The sequence below is a fragment of the Salvelinus fontinalis genome, chromosome 6 (genome assembly GCF_029448725.1).
Source record: "Salvelinus fontinalis isolate EN_2023a chromosome 6, ASM2944872v1, whole genome shotgun sequence".
NCBI lineage: Eukaryota > Metazoa > Chordata > Actinopteri > Salmoniformes > Salmonidae > Salvelinus > Salvelinus fontinalis.
In genome coordinates this window covers 19,359,971-19,374,718 of record NC_074670.1, presented here as the reverse complement: position 1 = coordinate 19,374,718, position 14,748 = coordinate 19,359,971, and the positions used below count along the sequence as shown (strand labels likewise).

General features: G+C 48.0%; 1 protein-coding gene across 12 annotated transcripts in view; it reads left to right on the top strand.

Annotated features, from left to right (window-relative positions):
- LOC129857293 (kin of IRRE-like protein 3) overlaps positions 1-14,358 on the top strand; it is a 52,697-nt gene extending 38,339 nt beyond the window's left edge. The window contains exons 3-15 of one of the 12 annotated variants that reach the window (XM_055925379.1): positions 572-721; positions 3,053-3,210; positions 4,933-5,083; positions 6,178-6,283; positions 6,947-7,095; positions 7,328-7,464; positions 8,773-8,899; positions 9,173-9,273; positions 9,959-10,157; positions 11,147-11,266; positions 11,546-11,682; positions 11,826-11,945; positions 12,142-14,358. In XM_055925379.1, the coding sequence (XP_055781354.1) occupies positions 572-721; positions 3,053-3,210; positions 4,933-5,083; positions 6,178-6,283; positions 6,947-7,095; positions 7,328-7,464; positions 8,773-8,899; positions 9,173-9,273; positions 9,959-10,157; positions 11,147-11,266; positions 11,546-11,682; positions 11,826-11,945; positions 12,142-12,639 (2,153 nt within the window). In that variant the 3' untranslated portion in view covers positions 12,640-14,358. The remainder of the gene's footprint in view (positions 1-571; positions 722-3,052; positions 3,211-4,932; positions 5,084-6,177; positions 6,284-6,946; positions 7,096-7,327; positions 7,465-8,772; positions 8,900-9,172; positions 9,274-9,958; positions 10,158-11,146; positions 11,267-11,545; positions 11,683-11,825; positions 11,946-12,141) is intronic. The other 11 variants (XM_055925387.1, XM_055925386.1, XM_055925380.1 and 8 more) reach the window with 11 other exon arrangements.
- The last annotated feature ends 390 nt before the right edge of the window (positions 14,359-14,748 follow it).

Genomic DNA, 14,748 nt, shown 5'->3' with positions numbered 1-14,748 from the left:
TTCATGGTCTCATTAGGAAGCCTTGGCTCTCTGTCTGTCTGTCTACTCAAATTAATGGAGGTGGAGAGAAACAAATATACAGCAGACAGTCTTTCTACCGCAAACAGACAAAGAGCGTTTAATTTGTTGTTTAGCATTTTGAGGCTTTTGTACCAAGGTGGATAATCAATTGGCTGGTGTCACGCGCTGACATTTAGCTGTGTTCTGGACTAGTGGGAAGGTGGAGAGGCTCGGGGCTGACCTTAGACACTACATCTTGATTTTGTCTGTGCTTTAAAGGACAGTCAGTCGCCTCACGCCCCCGTCTCACTTGTAGCTTCTGCCTTCCCCTAGCCAGTCTCACACTGCTCAGCCAACTGAACGGCTCAGTGCTTAACTGGGGGATGGTGCAGCACCATTTCCACTTATGTCTTAAAGGCCCTTGGCGTTTGTTTGTGGCGTGAGTCTGCTCATTTTGCAGTCTTTTCATTCCAGTTTGGGCTTGTTGTTCTGCTGTTGATTGTTGGGTTTGTTTTCTTGTTTTCTTTCCCATTCTCTGACTCACTGTATTCCTTGTGTTGGTTTAATGCAGGGTGGACACGCTACTCCTTAATGGGCGACCCGCTATCAGGCGAGCACAGCTTGATGATCGATTCGGCAGAGCTGGCGGATGACGCCGTGTACGAGTGTCAGGCTACGCAGGCCGGACTGCGCTCCCACCGAGCCAAGCTCACTGTTCTAGGTAAGATACACAGCTGCTGCACACACACCACAAACAGGCACACACAGGGGAATACACACCCTGATCTGCACAGCAGTCCTCCAGCCAAAACCTGCAGGTTGGCTCTACAAAGGGAGATTGTCAGGCACCCATCTTCATTATGGTTCTGACACACACACACACACACACACACACACACACACACACACACACACACACACACACACACACACACACACACACACACACACACACACACACACACACACACACACACACACACACACACACACACACACACACACACACATTTTAAAAAATGCTCACGGTTTCTATGTCTTGGGACTGTTTATGACATCACCTGCTGTTATCAGCTTTCACAAATAACACCTGGAAAATGTACTTACTGCCGTATATCAGCCCTGTAAATATTTTTCAAACCCAGCAGAGCCAGCAAAAAAAACTGTTTTTCCTTCAGTATCGATAATCAAGACTGTGTATGTCTAGGATAATGTGATTGCTGCAGTCACAAATGACTTGCATGGACACTTAAAAGTCAAGATCTGCACAGTTAGCACATTTTACAGTCAGTCACAATATTTGTCAACTGTGGGGCAGCTTTTACATTAACGCAATGTGAGTGATCTACATATTCACCAGGCATCCAGAGGTGGGGAGAGGAGGGTGGTGGTGGAGAGAGGGATGGCGGAGGGGAGGGTGAGAGGAGAGTGGCCCCTCGTGGGACTCCCAGACAGTGAAACACTGCTGCCACCTGGTGGCCGATGGGGGAACAGGGAACAGCACATTCATTAGTCTTTACTGAACGTCTCTCTGATGATCTGGCAAATACACCCAACAAAGCAGAGAGACAGTTACAGAAGACACTGGAGCCTCAGCTCTATGCACCAACAACAAGGCTAGGCTACTGTACTGTCTCCCCACTGCCCTGCTTGTTTCTGTCATTTTATGAGCTCGTTTAAGCAGCGAGACGAGGGGGAGAAGAAAACATTTACATTTAAGTCATTTAGCAGACGCTCTTATCCAGAGCGACTTACAAATTGGAAAGTTCATACATATTCATCCTGGTCCCCCCGTGGGATTTGAACCCTGGTCCCCCAGTGGGAATTGAACCCACAACCCTGGCGTTGCAAGCGCCATGCTCTACCAACTGAGCCACACGGGACCACGGGACCAGAAAAGGCAGCAAATGAAAGGCTGATCATGTGAATTCTGACGACCCATGATGAGGAACACTTCAACGACCACGCGCCTCTCAAGAGAGCACAGTGCCGCACAGTCAAGAGAGATCACACCCACATACACACACCCACATACACACACCCACATACACACACCCACATACACACACCCCAACCCTGCTTCACAACGCCCGCACCGCACCGCACAGCACAGAGTGGAGGTGGGCGAGGATGGACTGTTTGATTGGTTAGCGTGAGCGTGAGCCACCTCCGCAGTCACACTGACCTTAGCCTTTGGGGACAGAAACGGCGGTAGATGTTGTTTCCTCACACCTTGTAGAACGTCCGCATTAAGAGATGAACAAATCCAGCAGGGACCGGTGTGTGTGTGTAGGCCTGTTTCGAGAACACAGATACACAGAGGCTAGAGTCTTGAAGTATGTGTGTGTGTGTGTGGGGGGGGGGGGGGGGGGTCAATGCAGCCAGATGAGACCAAAGCAATCCGGCGCATTCAAAGGAGTCAACGGCGGGAGAGCAGCCAAGGGAATCGGCATCGAAATTAAAATCACCTAGCACTCGGATTCCATTAGTGTCCGGGCCGCAGTGGCGGAAGGACCTCTGACAATTCAGATACACACACAGAAATTGGTTCAGCGGAGGGAGCAAGAGAGAGACCGGGGCGCAGGCCTGCTGCTGTTTACGCCTGCCGTTATTGGCTGGGGAGATAGACGCCTTCATCAGAGGTGGCACGCTCTGCTTGTGCGAAACCATGCAAATAAATGAACAAATAAGCAATTCAGATGAAACATCACTGGGCAACAGTGGGAGTAAAAGAGAGTATTAATGTCAGTCTCAATGTTAAGAAGGAAAATTAAATAGCTCTTCTGTTTTTTTCTTCTCACAGCCAAATGTTGTTGGTTTCCATTCCAGTCTACAAAGTAGAAACACACCTCGCGAACCAACACGATGATGAAAGGATATTGTTTTCTCTGTGTGCAGTGGATGAATTGATGCAGCGTTAACACATCACATTAATCTCACTAGATGTTCCTCTCATTCAGAAGCTTTGTACTGTAAAAGGAGCTTTCAGTTTGGTGGGTTGTTTCTCTCCTCTAACATGAATGCTTTGTGTTTCCTCCTTCTCTCCCTGTAGTTCCCCCCACAGACCCGGTGGTGGAGGGGGGTCCTATCATACGTGTGAAGGCCCACACACCCTACAACCTCACCTGCCGCGCCTCGGGGGCCAAGCCTGCCGCCGAGATCACCTGGTACAGAGACGGAGAGGTCATGGACACGGCCATATACTCCAAGGTACAGAAAGATTACAGCACAATCAGATAACAGGTTGAGCCGGGGCAGGTTAGAGAGAGCAGGGCCATGCCCAACCTCATCAGGATCCACTAACACCCACACAACACCAACACAGCACAGCAGAGTACAGCAGAGCCCATATAAGCAGGTAAGGCAAGGTACAGCAGCTACTCAAAATGCAGCAACTTTCTCTCAGCCAACTCTTCCTTTTCCGTTTACCTGTTTTCTCTCTATTTTCTTCATTTTATTTTCTATTTCTCTCTCTATCTCTCTCAGGACTTGTTCCTTCTCTTCCTACCTCCCTCTCTGCAGTCGCCCTCCCTTTTTTCACTCATACCTGAACCCCCCCCCCCGCACTCTAATGCATCGACACTACAACATAACTGGAGCATGCCAAAGCTCAGACAGGCATGAGCGTTTGATACAGTAGAATTTCTGCCGAGGAGAAATCACCCACAACAATGCCGAAACACAATGGGGGGATGCGCCAGAGCGTGAACCAGCCGCAGTCGGGAAAGAGTCACATTTGTCATGCTCTCTGACCACGCTAATCTATGCTAAATGACACATTTAAGGAGACTAGAGCCAGCAGTGGAGAAAAGGAGGGGGACAGGAGGGGAGAGAAAGAGAAAGGGAGAGAGAAAGTGGGAGTAAAATAAAGAAGGGTGGGAGATACTGAGATACAGTTCACTGAAAGAAAGAAAGAAAACTGGTGCTGTTAGAGAGAAGGAAGGCTAGAGTAGGTGAGGGGGAGGTAGAGAGGGGGAGAGGTGGCTTGGGGCAGAGTGAGGGGTGATGACAGGGAGTGATGCGACTCGATCTAGCGTAAAAATGCTTTTTGTGTGTCTGGCTGAGGAAGTGATTCATTGATTCAGCTGTCTGTTTGTCCGTCCATCCAGGGAATGGGCTCTGCTCTGCCCTTGCCCTTTTCCAGAGCTGCCTGTGAGACAACCCTCCCCCGGCCCCGTGTCCTAACGGCTACAGCCCAGAAATACGGACTCAGACACCTCTGCCATTTCTGCACACTGTCTGACAGCCGTGTGCGTGTGTGTGTGTGTGTGTGTGTGTGTGTGTGTGTGTGTGTGTGTGTGTGTGTGTGTGTGTGTGTGTGTGTGTGTGTGTGTGTGTGTGTGTGTGTGTGTGTGTGTGTGTGTGTGTGTGTGTGTGTGTGTGTGTGTGTGTGTGTGTGTGTGTGTGTGTGTTTGTGTGTCCTTCGAAAGGGACGGGCGATATCTCCAGAATCTACCCCTTTCCTCACTTAGGCGTATTGATTCCTGTGAGCAATAAATAGATCTCAAAGATGATGACAAACAAGGAGCGCTGACTGGGAGCACTCTCAGAAATGTGGAAACAGCACATATCCCCAGGCACATCATAAAATATATGATTTAACTGCCATGCCAATGGACTGGATGGCAATTTGAATGCCTCACACGTCAGAAAGATAGGTCCCGCAGTGTCACACAGACACCCAGAGGTGGAAGACTCAGCAGGGCCTTACATGAGGCTACACCTATTCTATACCTTACTTCCCTACTTAAACCCCTTTGTCCCTTTAGAGACCAAAATATATGAATTAATGGATCTAACGCAAGAGGTGAAATAAGGACTCATAACTCCCTCTGCATGTTTAACAGCTGTCTCTTGTCTGTCTTGACCATTGAGATGTACAGTAAACATCGTAGATGTCTTATCTCCATGTCTCTGGTCTGTCTCTCCTAGACGCGGATGGAGGATGGGAAGAGGGAACTGGCTGTCAGTATGCTTCCTGTGGTGCCGGAGGACAAGGACTCTGGCCGTACCTACACCTGCCGCGTCCTCAACCCTGCCGCCCCCGCCGGACTCCAGACCTCCGTCACCATCAACGTCCAGCGTGAGTGTCCTCAGTGATGCTTAGTGTCCCCTACAGTCACTCTGTAGTGTCCTCGTCCAGCGTGATGGGGACACACCTAAGGTACAACACTCTGTATGTAGTACCCTCGTCCCAGTGATGGGGACACACCTTGGGTACAACACTCTGTCAGAGGACGGAGAATTCAGAGTCAAATACATTTAACTACCAACTATCACACTTGCATACTACTTAGTATGTACTGATGTATTGTCCATGGACACTAGTATGCTAGTGTGGATATTGGGACATAGTCCTATAGGTAAAGTTTATAGTGACAAATATACTGCCAATAACGACTAGGTAGTAGCCTATACACATATATCATCTATAATATATTTATTTGTATACTCTAGGCATTAGTTGAGGGCTTTGGTTGAATAAATACATTTCACCCAGCATCACTTTAGAGTTAATGGAAGAGTGGTTAGTTCTGCCTGCCTGCACATGCACTCGCTCACCCTTCAATGATTCATACACTAACCTCTCTGTGACAAACACACACCCCTTCATATAGGTCCTAGCTCAGTGACACATACCTCCAGTGTTCACAGAGCTTCCTTTAGTACTGCTGTCCTGTTCCTTCTCCCTTGACTGACACATATTCAGCCTTCATATACTGTAGAATCCTCCTGTAAAGGGGTGCGTAACTGGTGGCAGGGAAGTCAGACACAGGAGAGCAGAACTAGGTAACAGCCGGAGCAGTTTAATACAAAAACCAACGGCATAAAGAAATAACCAATATGGGTACAAAACCCGACTCGCACCAGTAATCATGTGCACAAGCACTTACAACAAACAATTCCACACAAAGACATGGGGGGAACAGAGGGTTAAATACACAACAATTAATGAGGGAAATGAAAACCAGGTGTGTAGGAAAACAAGACAAAACAAATGGAAAATGAAAAGTGGATCGACGATGGCTAGAAGAGCGGTGACGCCGACCGCCGAACGTCGCCCGAACAAGGAGAGGAACCGACTTCGGTGGAAGTCGTGACACCTCCATAGTGAGAGATATGACACATACTATGTTCACCTCTCAGTAATGTTGTGTGCTCCCCTCCATCCTGCAGACCCTCCATCAGTGACCCTGTCTGTCCAGCCCCAGACTGTCATGGAGGGAGCCAAGGTTCTGTTCATCTGCTCTGCCTCTGCCAACCCTGAGATCACAGGATACAGGTAAAAAACAGCACCTCAACCTACACTTTGTTGGGTTCATTTCTTTCATAGTCAGTGTGTACTGCATTATTATGGAACTATTAGCCTTTTAGTTGGTCCAGTTTGGACTTTATTATTATGGAACAACCCAAAATTATCTAGTGACCCAAAGTGACATGGTAACCCAATATGTTCTGGTAAACCAAAGTGATCTTGTCACCCAATGTGATGTGGTAAATTGACCTTGCAACTTTATGTGAGCTGGTAAATTGACCTTCTAACCCTATGTGATGTGGTAAATTGACCTTCTAACCCTATGTGATGTGGTAAATTGACATTCTAACGCTATGTGATGTGGTAAATTGACATTCTAACGCTATGTGATGTGGTAAATTGACATTCTAACCCTATGTGATGTGGTAAATTGACATTCTAACCCTATGTGATGTGGTAAATTGACATTCTAACCCTATGTGATGTGGTAAATTGACCTTCTAACCCTATGTGATGTGGTTAATTGACCTTCTAACCATATGTGATATGGTAAATGGACATTATAACCCTATGTGATGTGGTAAATTGACATTCTAACCCTATGTGATGTGGTAAATTGACATTCTAACCCTATGTGATGTAGTAAATTGACATTCTAACCCTATGTGATGTGGTGATCTGGTGGTCCAGGTGGTCCAAGGGAGGAGTCCCCATCTCGGAGGCGAACGGGGACAGCCTGGAGGTGACGGTAGACCACTCGTACTTCACAGACCCTGTCTCCTGTGAAGTGTCCAACTCAGTGGGCAGCACCAACGTCAGCACCCTGGTGGATGTACAATGTGAGTGGAGCACATCAGTGCATCATAGTACAGTACTAGTAGCCTATAGTGTAATCCAAGTAGTGTGTCTGTGAACACATGTTCACCCTCGTCACAAGAGTTATCGTGTCTTTAGAGGATACTGTGTCATGTGCTTTATGCTTTGAAAAGGCCTTAGGGGATATAATAAAGTCATAATGAATGGTGAATAAGGGCTGTATTAGTTCTGATGGTGTCCTGGGCTCCTCTACAGTTGGTCCCAGGCTGCTGTCGGAGCCCAAGCCCATGAACGTGGACATTGGGATGGACGCTGCCTTCACCTGCACCTGGACAGGCAACCCTCCCCTTACCCTGGCCTGGACCAAACAGGGCTCCAGCGTAGTAAGACAAGTAGCTCAATCAATACTTATACTGTGTGTGTGTGTGTGTGTGTGTGTGTGTGTGTGTGTGTGTGTGTGTGTGTGTGTGTGTGTGTGTGTGTGTGTGTGTGTGTGTGTGTGTGTGTGTGTGTGTGTGTGTGTGTGTGTGTGTGTGTGTGTGTGTGTGTGTGTGTGTGTGTGTGTGTGTCGGGTGCGAGTGTGTAATGAGAGAAAGCCCTCAGACATCAGAGCTAAACCTTCAGAGGCAGTGTGTGTGATGACTGTCAGGTTCTCACACTGCTGAGAGCAGGGGAGGTGACACTCTGTCATAACAACGTGAACACTAAATCAATCACATCCACAGTTGAGACACACTAGTTAAAAACTACCCGACACATTTCATATCCCACTCCGAGAACAGCTTCTCAAATCGCTCCTCAACCCAGACCAAGACACAGCACAAAGAACATCTAGGGAGGATTATGTGAGGTAGTTTACAAACAGCCCAGTTCCACCTTTAGTTTGCGTCATCCTGGTTCAAGGTCTCCCACCCCACCCCAGGCAACACTATCAACGCTATCTCCAGGGAGCCTCTCCCGGTGTTTCATCGGATTTCAGAGGCAGCTTTTGCTAAAAACACCACCGCTAAGGAGAAGAGAGCTGCAGGCCAGCAGGCGATGCTGTTAAAGCCATGCTGTCATCTCCATCTCCCAGAGTGAACCAACGCTCTCCGGGAAGAAAAGAACAGGCAGTGCTCTCTAATCCACACACACCGCGGCCACCACGCCTCACACAGCTACCAGTAACGGATTCATTAGGTTACTCTATAATTGTGGTTGAATAAAAAATGGAGAGTGGGAGTGAAAGGGCGGAGGGAGGGAGAGGAGGGGCATAGAGGGAGAGTAAATGGATTAATCACCGCTTGATGGAATGGTGGGATCAATGAGCTAACGAGTGCGCAAGTGTAGAGCGAACTGTCGCAGCCTCTAAAGGCTACGGCCCACTCACACCATGATAACGTTATGCTCTGCCGGCAACGTTTAATTAGGACAATCTCCACAGCAGCACGGTCACTCCAGAGGAGGCTGTAGCTGGAGTCAGAGCAGCAGTGGCTGGAGTGCTTCATGTCTGTGATTGTCACCACCATTAAATTCAACTGAAACAGAGTGTAGGAGCTGGAGAGACTGTACGTACGGCCACATCCGTTCTGCTGCAACAACTGCCCCAATGAACTGAGGCTAAAAAGACACTCACTCTCTCTCCTCCCTCTCCTCTTATCCCTTCTGTCCACCCCTCTCTCTCTATTTTCCCCTCTCCCTCCCCTCCTCTCCCTCCCCAGGTGCTCAGTAATGGCAACACCCTGCAGCTGAAGGCTGTCACCCAGGAGGATGCTGGGACGTATACCTGCAAGGCCATCGTCCCCCGCATCGGTGTGGCTGAGAGGGACGTCACACTCACTGTCAACGGTAAGTCTCATATTAGTCTCAATAGTCTGAAAATAGGGCTAATTCAATACCACTTTCAACATGATGTTTTTTGTTGACTTTTAGATGTAGAATATTAAAGATGCACGTTTGGTATTATCTATGTAGAATGTTTACTCAAGCATAATATGTGTCAACCATCTGACAATGCATCTGTGTTTAATATGTCAATGTCTCAAAATCTCCCTCTTTCTCTCCCCCACGTCTCTCTCACACAAACACTTTCTCTCTCTCTCTCTCTCTCTCTCTCTCCAGGCCCACCTATCATTACAGCGGACGCCACACAGCACGCTGTCAAGCACTCCAAGGGCAAGCTAGAGTGCCTGGTGGGAAACAGCCCCCCGCCTGACAAGATTGTAAGTGAGCCTCTTGTCTTTTCCTGTCTTTCCTGTTTCAATGTTGTGTGTGCGTGCGTGCATGTGCTCACGCACACAAGTGTGTGCACATTTAATACACACCGAATCCCCCCACCTACACACACACACATCATTCCCTCACCACTCAATGGGGATGAGAGAGAGGGAGAGAGAACAGAAAGGTAACTAGACGGGGGGGGGGGGGGGGGGGCTTCTGCAGGCAGCAGCCAAACCTCATGGCTCAATTAGCGCTGCATCCATCAGGCCTCGGTGGACTGACCCCCGTTGTGACCCTGGGTGCGTGGGCAGCTCTGACAGAGGATAATTAGGGTCTGAGGGGGAGTGAGAGGCAGGCACCCCGTAGACCTTACCTAGCAGCAGGAGAGAAGCTTCAGCACCAACAGGAGCATCTTACACAACCTCACAGGTCTGGCAGGGCTTAGAGGCTGACAGGGCTTACCTCCAGGGCAAGACGTAGGAGGCAATTTAGACCTACGGCCCTTAGCAATGTCAACCAGGTGAATGGAGAGGGAGGAAAATAGAGAGAAGGAAAGAGAGAAGGAGGGAGGGTGGTTGGTTAGAGGGTACCTGTGATTGATCTAAGCATGGGAAGTAGTGGTTGAACTGAGCTCTGACAGCGCTGCCAGCCACTCACCTGTTGTTCATCTCCCATCTTTCTCACTAGGTGTGGACATTTGGAGACGTGACCCTCTCCTCGGGTTCCTCCGGTCGTTTCTCTGTCCAGACGGTGACCAGCGACCACGGGGTCCTGTCCTCCCTGGTCCTGTCTGAGACCCTGGCCCAGGACTTCCAGCTCCGCTACAACTGCACCGCATGGAACCGCTTCGGCACAGGCACCGCGCTGGTCACCCTCAAGGAGCAAGGTACGGGTAGGAACTGGACAGGGGTCCTTATTATCTATCATCTCACACAGTCAGCATGACCAATCTCACTAAGACGAGCACTATGGACAGACGGTGCTGGGAAGAGAGAGGGGTTAGATGAGGTCAAAGCAGAACTCCAATCGAGTGCTTATCTTAATTATACTATTTTAATCAATATAATTTAATCAGCAGATGGTGGGCCTTAATGAATACATTGGGCCCATAACATAGATATTGATCGGGGACTAAAGTCAATTAGATCAGGGCACAGGTGTCCCGGGGCCGAGCCGCCGGCGGTCCCTTAGCTCCCTCTCTCTCTCTCTAAGCGTGTGAGAGCCACCCTCTTCAAATTTACTTAATCCACAATTTACTTACTCACACACACACATATGCACACACAAACACACACTCTGCACACTGGAGTTGGCGGAAGTAAGGAAGGAAGGCCTTTGTTGCAGTAGACACCAAAAATAAGGTCCTCGCCAGCAATTTACATCAAGGCAGCTCAGCCGGGGTCTCGGGAGAGTTGAGTGGTGCGCCGTATCTCTCTCCTGGAATCTCTAATTAGATTACTGTCTATTGCTTCATTGCATGTCAGGCCTTGTTACCCTTCTTCCAGAGAGATTAGACACAATAGCCGAGGCTGTGGGGACGCAGGGGACTCTAAGTGTGTGTGTGTGTGTGTGTGTGTGTGTGTGTGTGTGTGTGTGTGTGTGTGTGTGTGTGTGTGTGTGTGTGTGTGTGTGTGTGTGTGTGTGTGTGTGTGTGTGTGTGTGTGTGTGTGTGTGTGTGTGTGTTTCTGAGGGACCACTGCAGATGAATTTATATAGGAGCAGGCGTTGGCAGAGATTAGTTGGGGGGGAATGAGTAGAGTGGCGTTAGAAGAGGAGAGGAGACTGGATCTGGTTCTGCCTCCTTCACGGTCTCTCTCTGATCAGTAGCAAGATCCTGACACTTCTCTCTTTTCCTCTCTCTCTCTCTCCTCACAGAGGCCCTGCCCATGCTGGTCATCATTGGGGCGGCGGTGGGCGGAGGGTGTGTCCTGCTCATCTGTGTCGTCACCCTGGTCTCTCTCTGCTGCAGGCACACCGGGAAAGGTGAGGTCGAAGGTCAGATATGGGCCATACTGGGGTTGGGCTACATTCCATGTCAACTCACCCTATTCAAGGAAATAAATTGACATTCAGTAAATTACTATTCACTCAATATTTTTCAATCAATGTGAACTGACTGAATTGAAATAGAACTGACCCCAACCCTTAGCGATGCATGGTTAGTTTAGACTTCATGAAAGGAGCACAATCAAATCCTTTTCTATAAAGGCAACAGGCATGAAAAGCAGTTTTAGAATCGTTTCTAAATCACCTGTCTCTTTTGAATCCTCACAGGTAAAAAGTGCACACGCCTCTCAAAGAGTGACATCAGAGTTCAGATTGTGCACAGCGACCACAACGCTACCCGTGGCAACGATGATGAGGAGGATGTCAAGGAGCCCATGGTAAATGCCTCCGTTCAATCACTTTCAGTAGGTTTTCAAGTACCTTTTCATCTTTATATAACAGATATATATAATGTATTTTACTGTGATGATGTGATGACACACAGTACAGTCATTTTGTTGTGCTCATGTTCGTCTGAGTCTAAGATGTTCCACCTTTGTAATTGTAGGGCCTGTTGTTTCCCCCTCAGGCCCCCAACAGCAGTGAGTCTCCTGGGACGTCCCGGACGGAACACAGCGACCTGCTGGAGGAGGACGAGGACGAGAGGTCCGACATCAAGGTAAAAACCGTAAGGAGAAACACTCACTTATACAATGTTTATACAATATACATGCATGGGAAAAATTGCAAACATTTGTTGAGCATTTGTTGCATATGCTGTTTTGCTGGGGGTTTTGAAAAAGTCTGAAATCTCTATATACACACTGTATCTTTAAAAGCGGTTGAACAACTTAACACCCTGTTGTTATTTCCTCTCCCCTCAGGACCCCACTAACGGCTACTACAACGTGCATGCTCACGAGGACCGGGTGATCCGCAGTGGTTTCTCAGATTACGTGCCCAACCCCCGTCCTGTCTACACGCCATCCCAGCTGCCATCCCCCAGCCCGCTGTACGGCCAGCACACAGTAGTGGCAGCCACACAGCCCCGCATCTACGACTTCTCCCACCGCTACGCCACCACCACAGGGGCCCGCTCCACCTATGAGCAGCAGCAGGCAGCGGCAGCCCAGCCCGGAGCCATCTACCCCACCGACCCCGTCTACAGCGGCTCTGCCTACCTGCCCACCGCCGCCACATACGGCCGAGCCTTCACCAGCTACGTCAAGCCCGCCTCCTACGAGAAGGTGGACGCCTACGATCAATCGGACCAGGCCAGCAAGGTGTCTAGCTCCTCCCGTTTCTCATATGCATCATCACAGGTCTCCTCCCAGCAGTCCGACTACGGACGGCCGTCACAACGCATGCAGACTCACGTCTGATTGGACAGCGGAACAGGGGGTGGAGCGCGGAGGGCCATGTAAAGGGGAAGCATTGGTCATCTCTATAGGAAGTGTGGCCAGACTAACATGAGGAGAGAGGACTGGATGGCTGGTCCTTCTCCTGGACACGTTTTGGAAGGAGATGTAGGTGACAGGGATTGCCTTCCTTATTTGTTATTCAGTTGTCATTCTGGGATTGAATGGTCCCAATGGAGTCCCAATGGAGTCATTCCCCATCAATAAATCATCTACTACTGTGTCTGCTACTTCAGAGATGAGCCTGCTATTCTGTCATGACACTGGTTTTGTTTTACCAATGAGGGGATGGGAGGAAGGCAAACTGGAAATCACCAAACAGGAGCATCTCATGACTTTGGGTGGCCTAAACTAACTGGATTCTGGAGCCTAGCTAACATTTCTCAAAAAGAACAGACTGCTCAGACAAATAGAACTTATAACAGACTATGAACAAAATAAAAAATGCAGACGTCTTCATTTTAAAAAAAAAAGAAAAGTCAACACATTGTGGTAATTTGTTGTTTGTCGGCATGTGAAAGGAGTTGTAAGCACATTCGTGTCTCTCTATCCATTTAAAGAAGCCTGAGCTCCACAGTGGCAGCCATAAACCGTTCTGCAAAACAGTACGTTTGGCTTGTGTGTGGGTTATTGGGGAGTGAAAGCAGAGTGAGGTATGGAGAGAATGTGTGTCCTAGCCTTCGCTTAATAGAGAGACAGCCTGTGTGTTATCATTCTACCCTGGTGGACAAGAAAAGGAAATAGAAAAACCCAAAGATGGTGAGCTACAGTACATAGCAGTGTATTGAAAGCGTTAGGGATAGAGATGAATTCCTCTGAGTACTGTATTACTTCTGTGTTTACCAGATTGCTAAATGGAGACTATTTCCAGAACAATCAGAGAATGTGGTTTGTAAAATGGTGGCAGTCTTGAACTTGAATAATCTCAAGGTGCAGTCTCAACTTGAACAGGCTAAGATGGGACCTACTTGGGAAACTGTCCCTCTTCAGACACCATCCACACGCCAGTCTTTATGACACAATCAAGTAGCTTCAATATGTTTACAAAAACACAGTACTACCCTGAAATACTGACAGATCAACTGTACAAATGGGTGAAGAAGCCCCATTCTTTCTCTGTTGCATGCAGATGATGTGTCTAGTGAAACTCTTCAGCATTTCTTTTCCATGTCCATTACGCTTGTTTGAGAGACTGCTTACTGCACCTGGCTCAGTTGCATTCCGGTTCTGGACACTACTGGAACCCTGTACTGCCATTTTGTGTCGAGAGCCGCGCTACCGGTCAGTCGGCCCAATTGGAGAACAAACGTCACTAAGTGAACCAAGTGATTTCAAAAAAGATCATCGCTCGTCTTTATTTTTATATTTTATATAAGCCTTAATGTACAGCTTGTAAGCTGCTTTACTGTAAAGTATCTTTATATTATATATACATAAATCTATATCTTGATTGATTTTATTTGGGTCCACAATTTTTCTCTTTCTGTTCCGTTGTTCATCAATCACTGAATGCAGAAAGATGAACAATTCTTTTTGGGAACACAACTAATTGCCATTTGTTGGTTTGGTTCATTTTGTTTTTTTAATAATGTATTAAGGATTTTATTTGCTAAAAATGAGCTATTGTTGCTTGTAACTTTGTACACATATTTATATTTAAATAAAACCATTTCAGATAAAGAACAGCGTGGTTTGAGTACTGTACTGTACGTTGGCACGGTGAGGAGATGCAGTGAGTATGCTGTGTGTGTGTTGTGTGTATGTCATGGGGGAACAGGTACAAACAAAGCTGCTTATGTACTGAAGTTGATGAATACATAAATTAGAAGAGCTGTCTATGTTGATTCTCCTATTCCCGTGGTGGAGTGTAGCTTTTAATGAAGACAGATGTGATTGTAGATCCCCCACTGTCTGTAGATCCACCTCCCTACACCCACACGCCCAGCTCCCCTGGTAACAGGATATTGCTGTGACAAAGCTAGGTATAATGTGACAATATCAGCTTGTCATGTCACCTCGGTCTCTTGTTACATCTCGTCTCCAGGTAGACATGCTAGTCACAGCAGGGAGGAG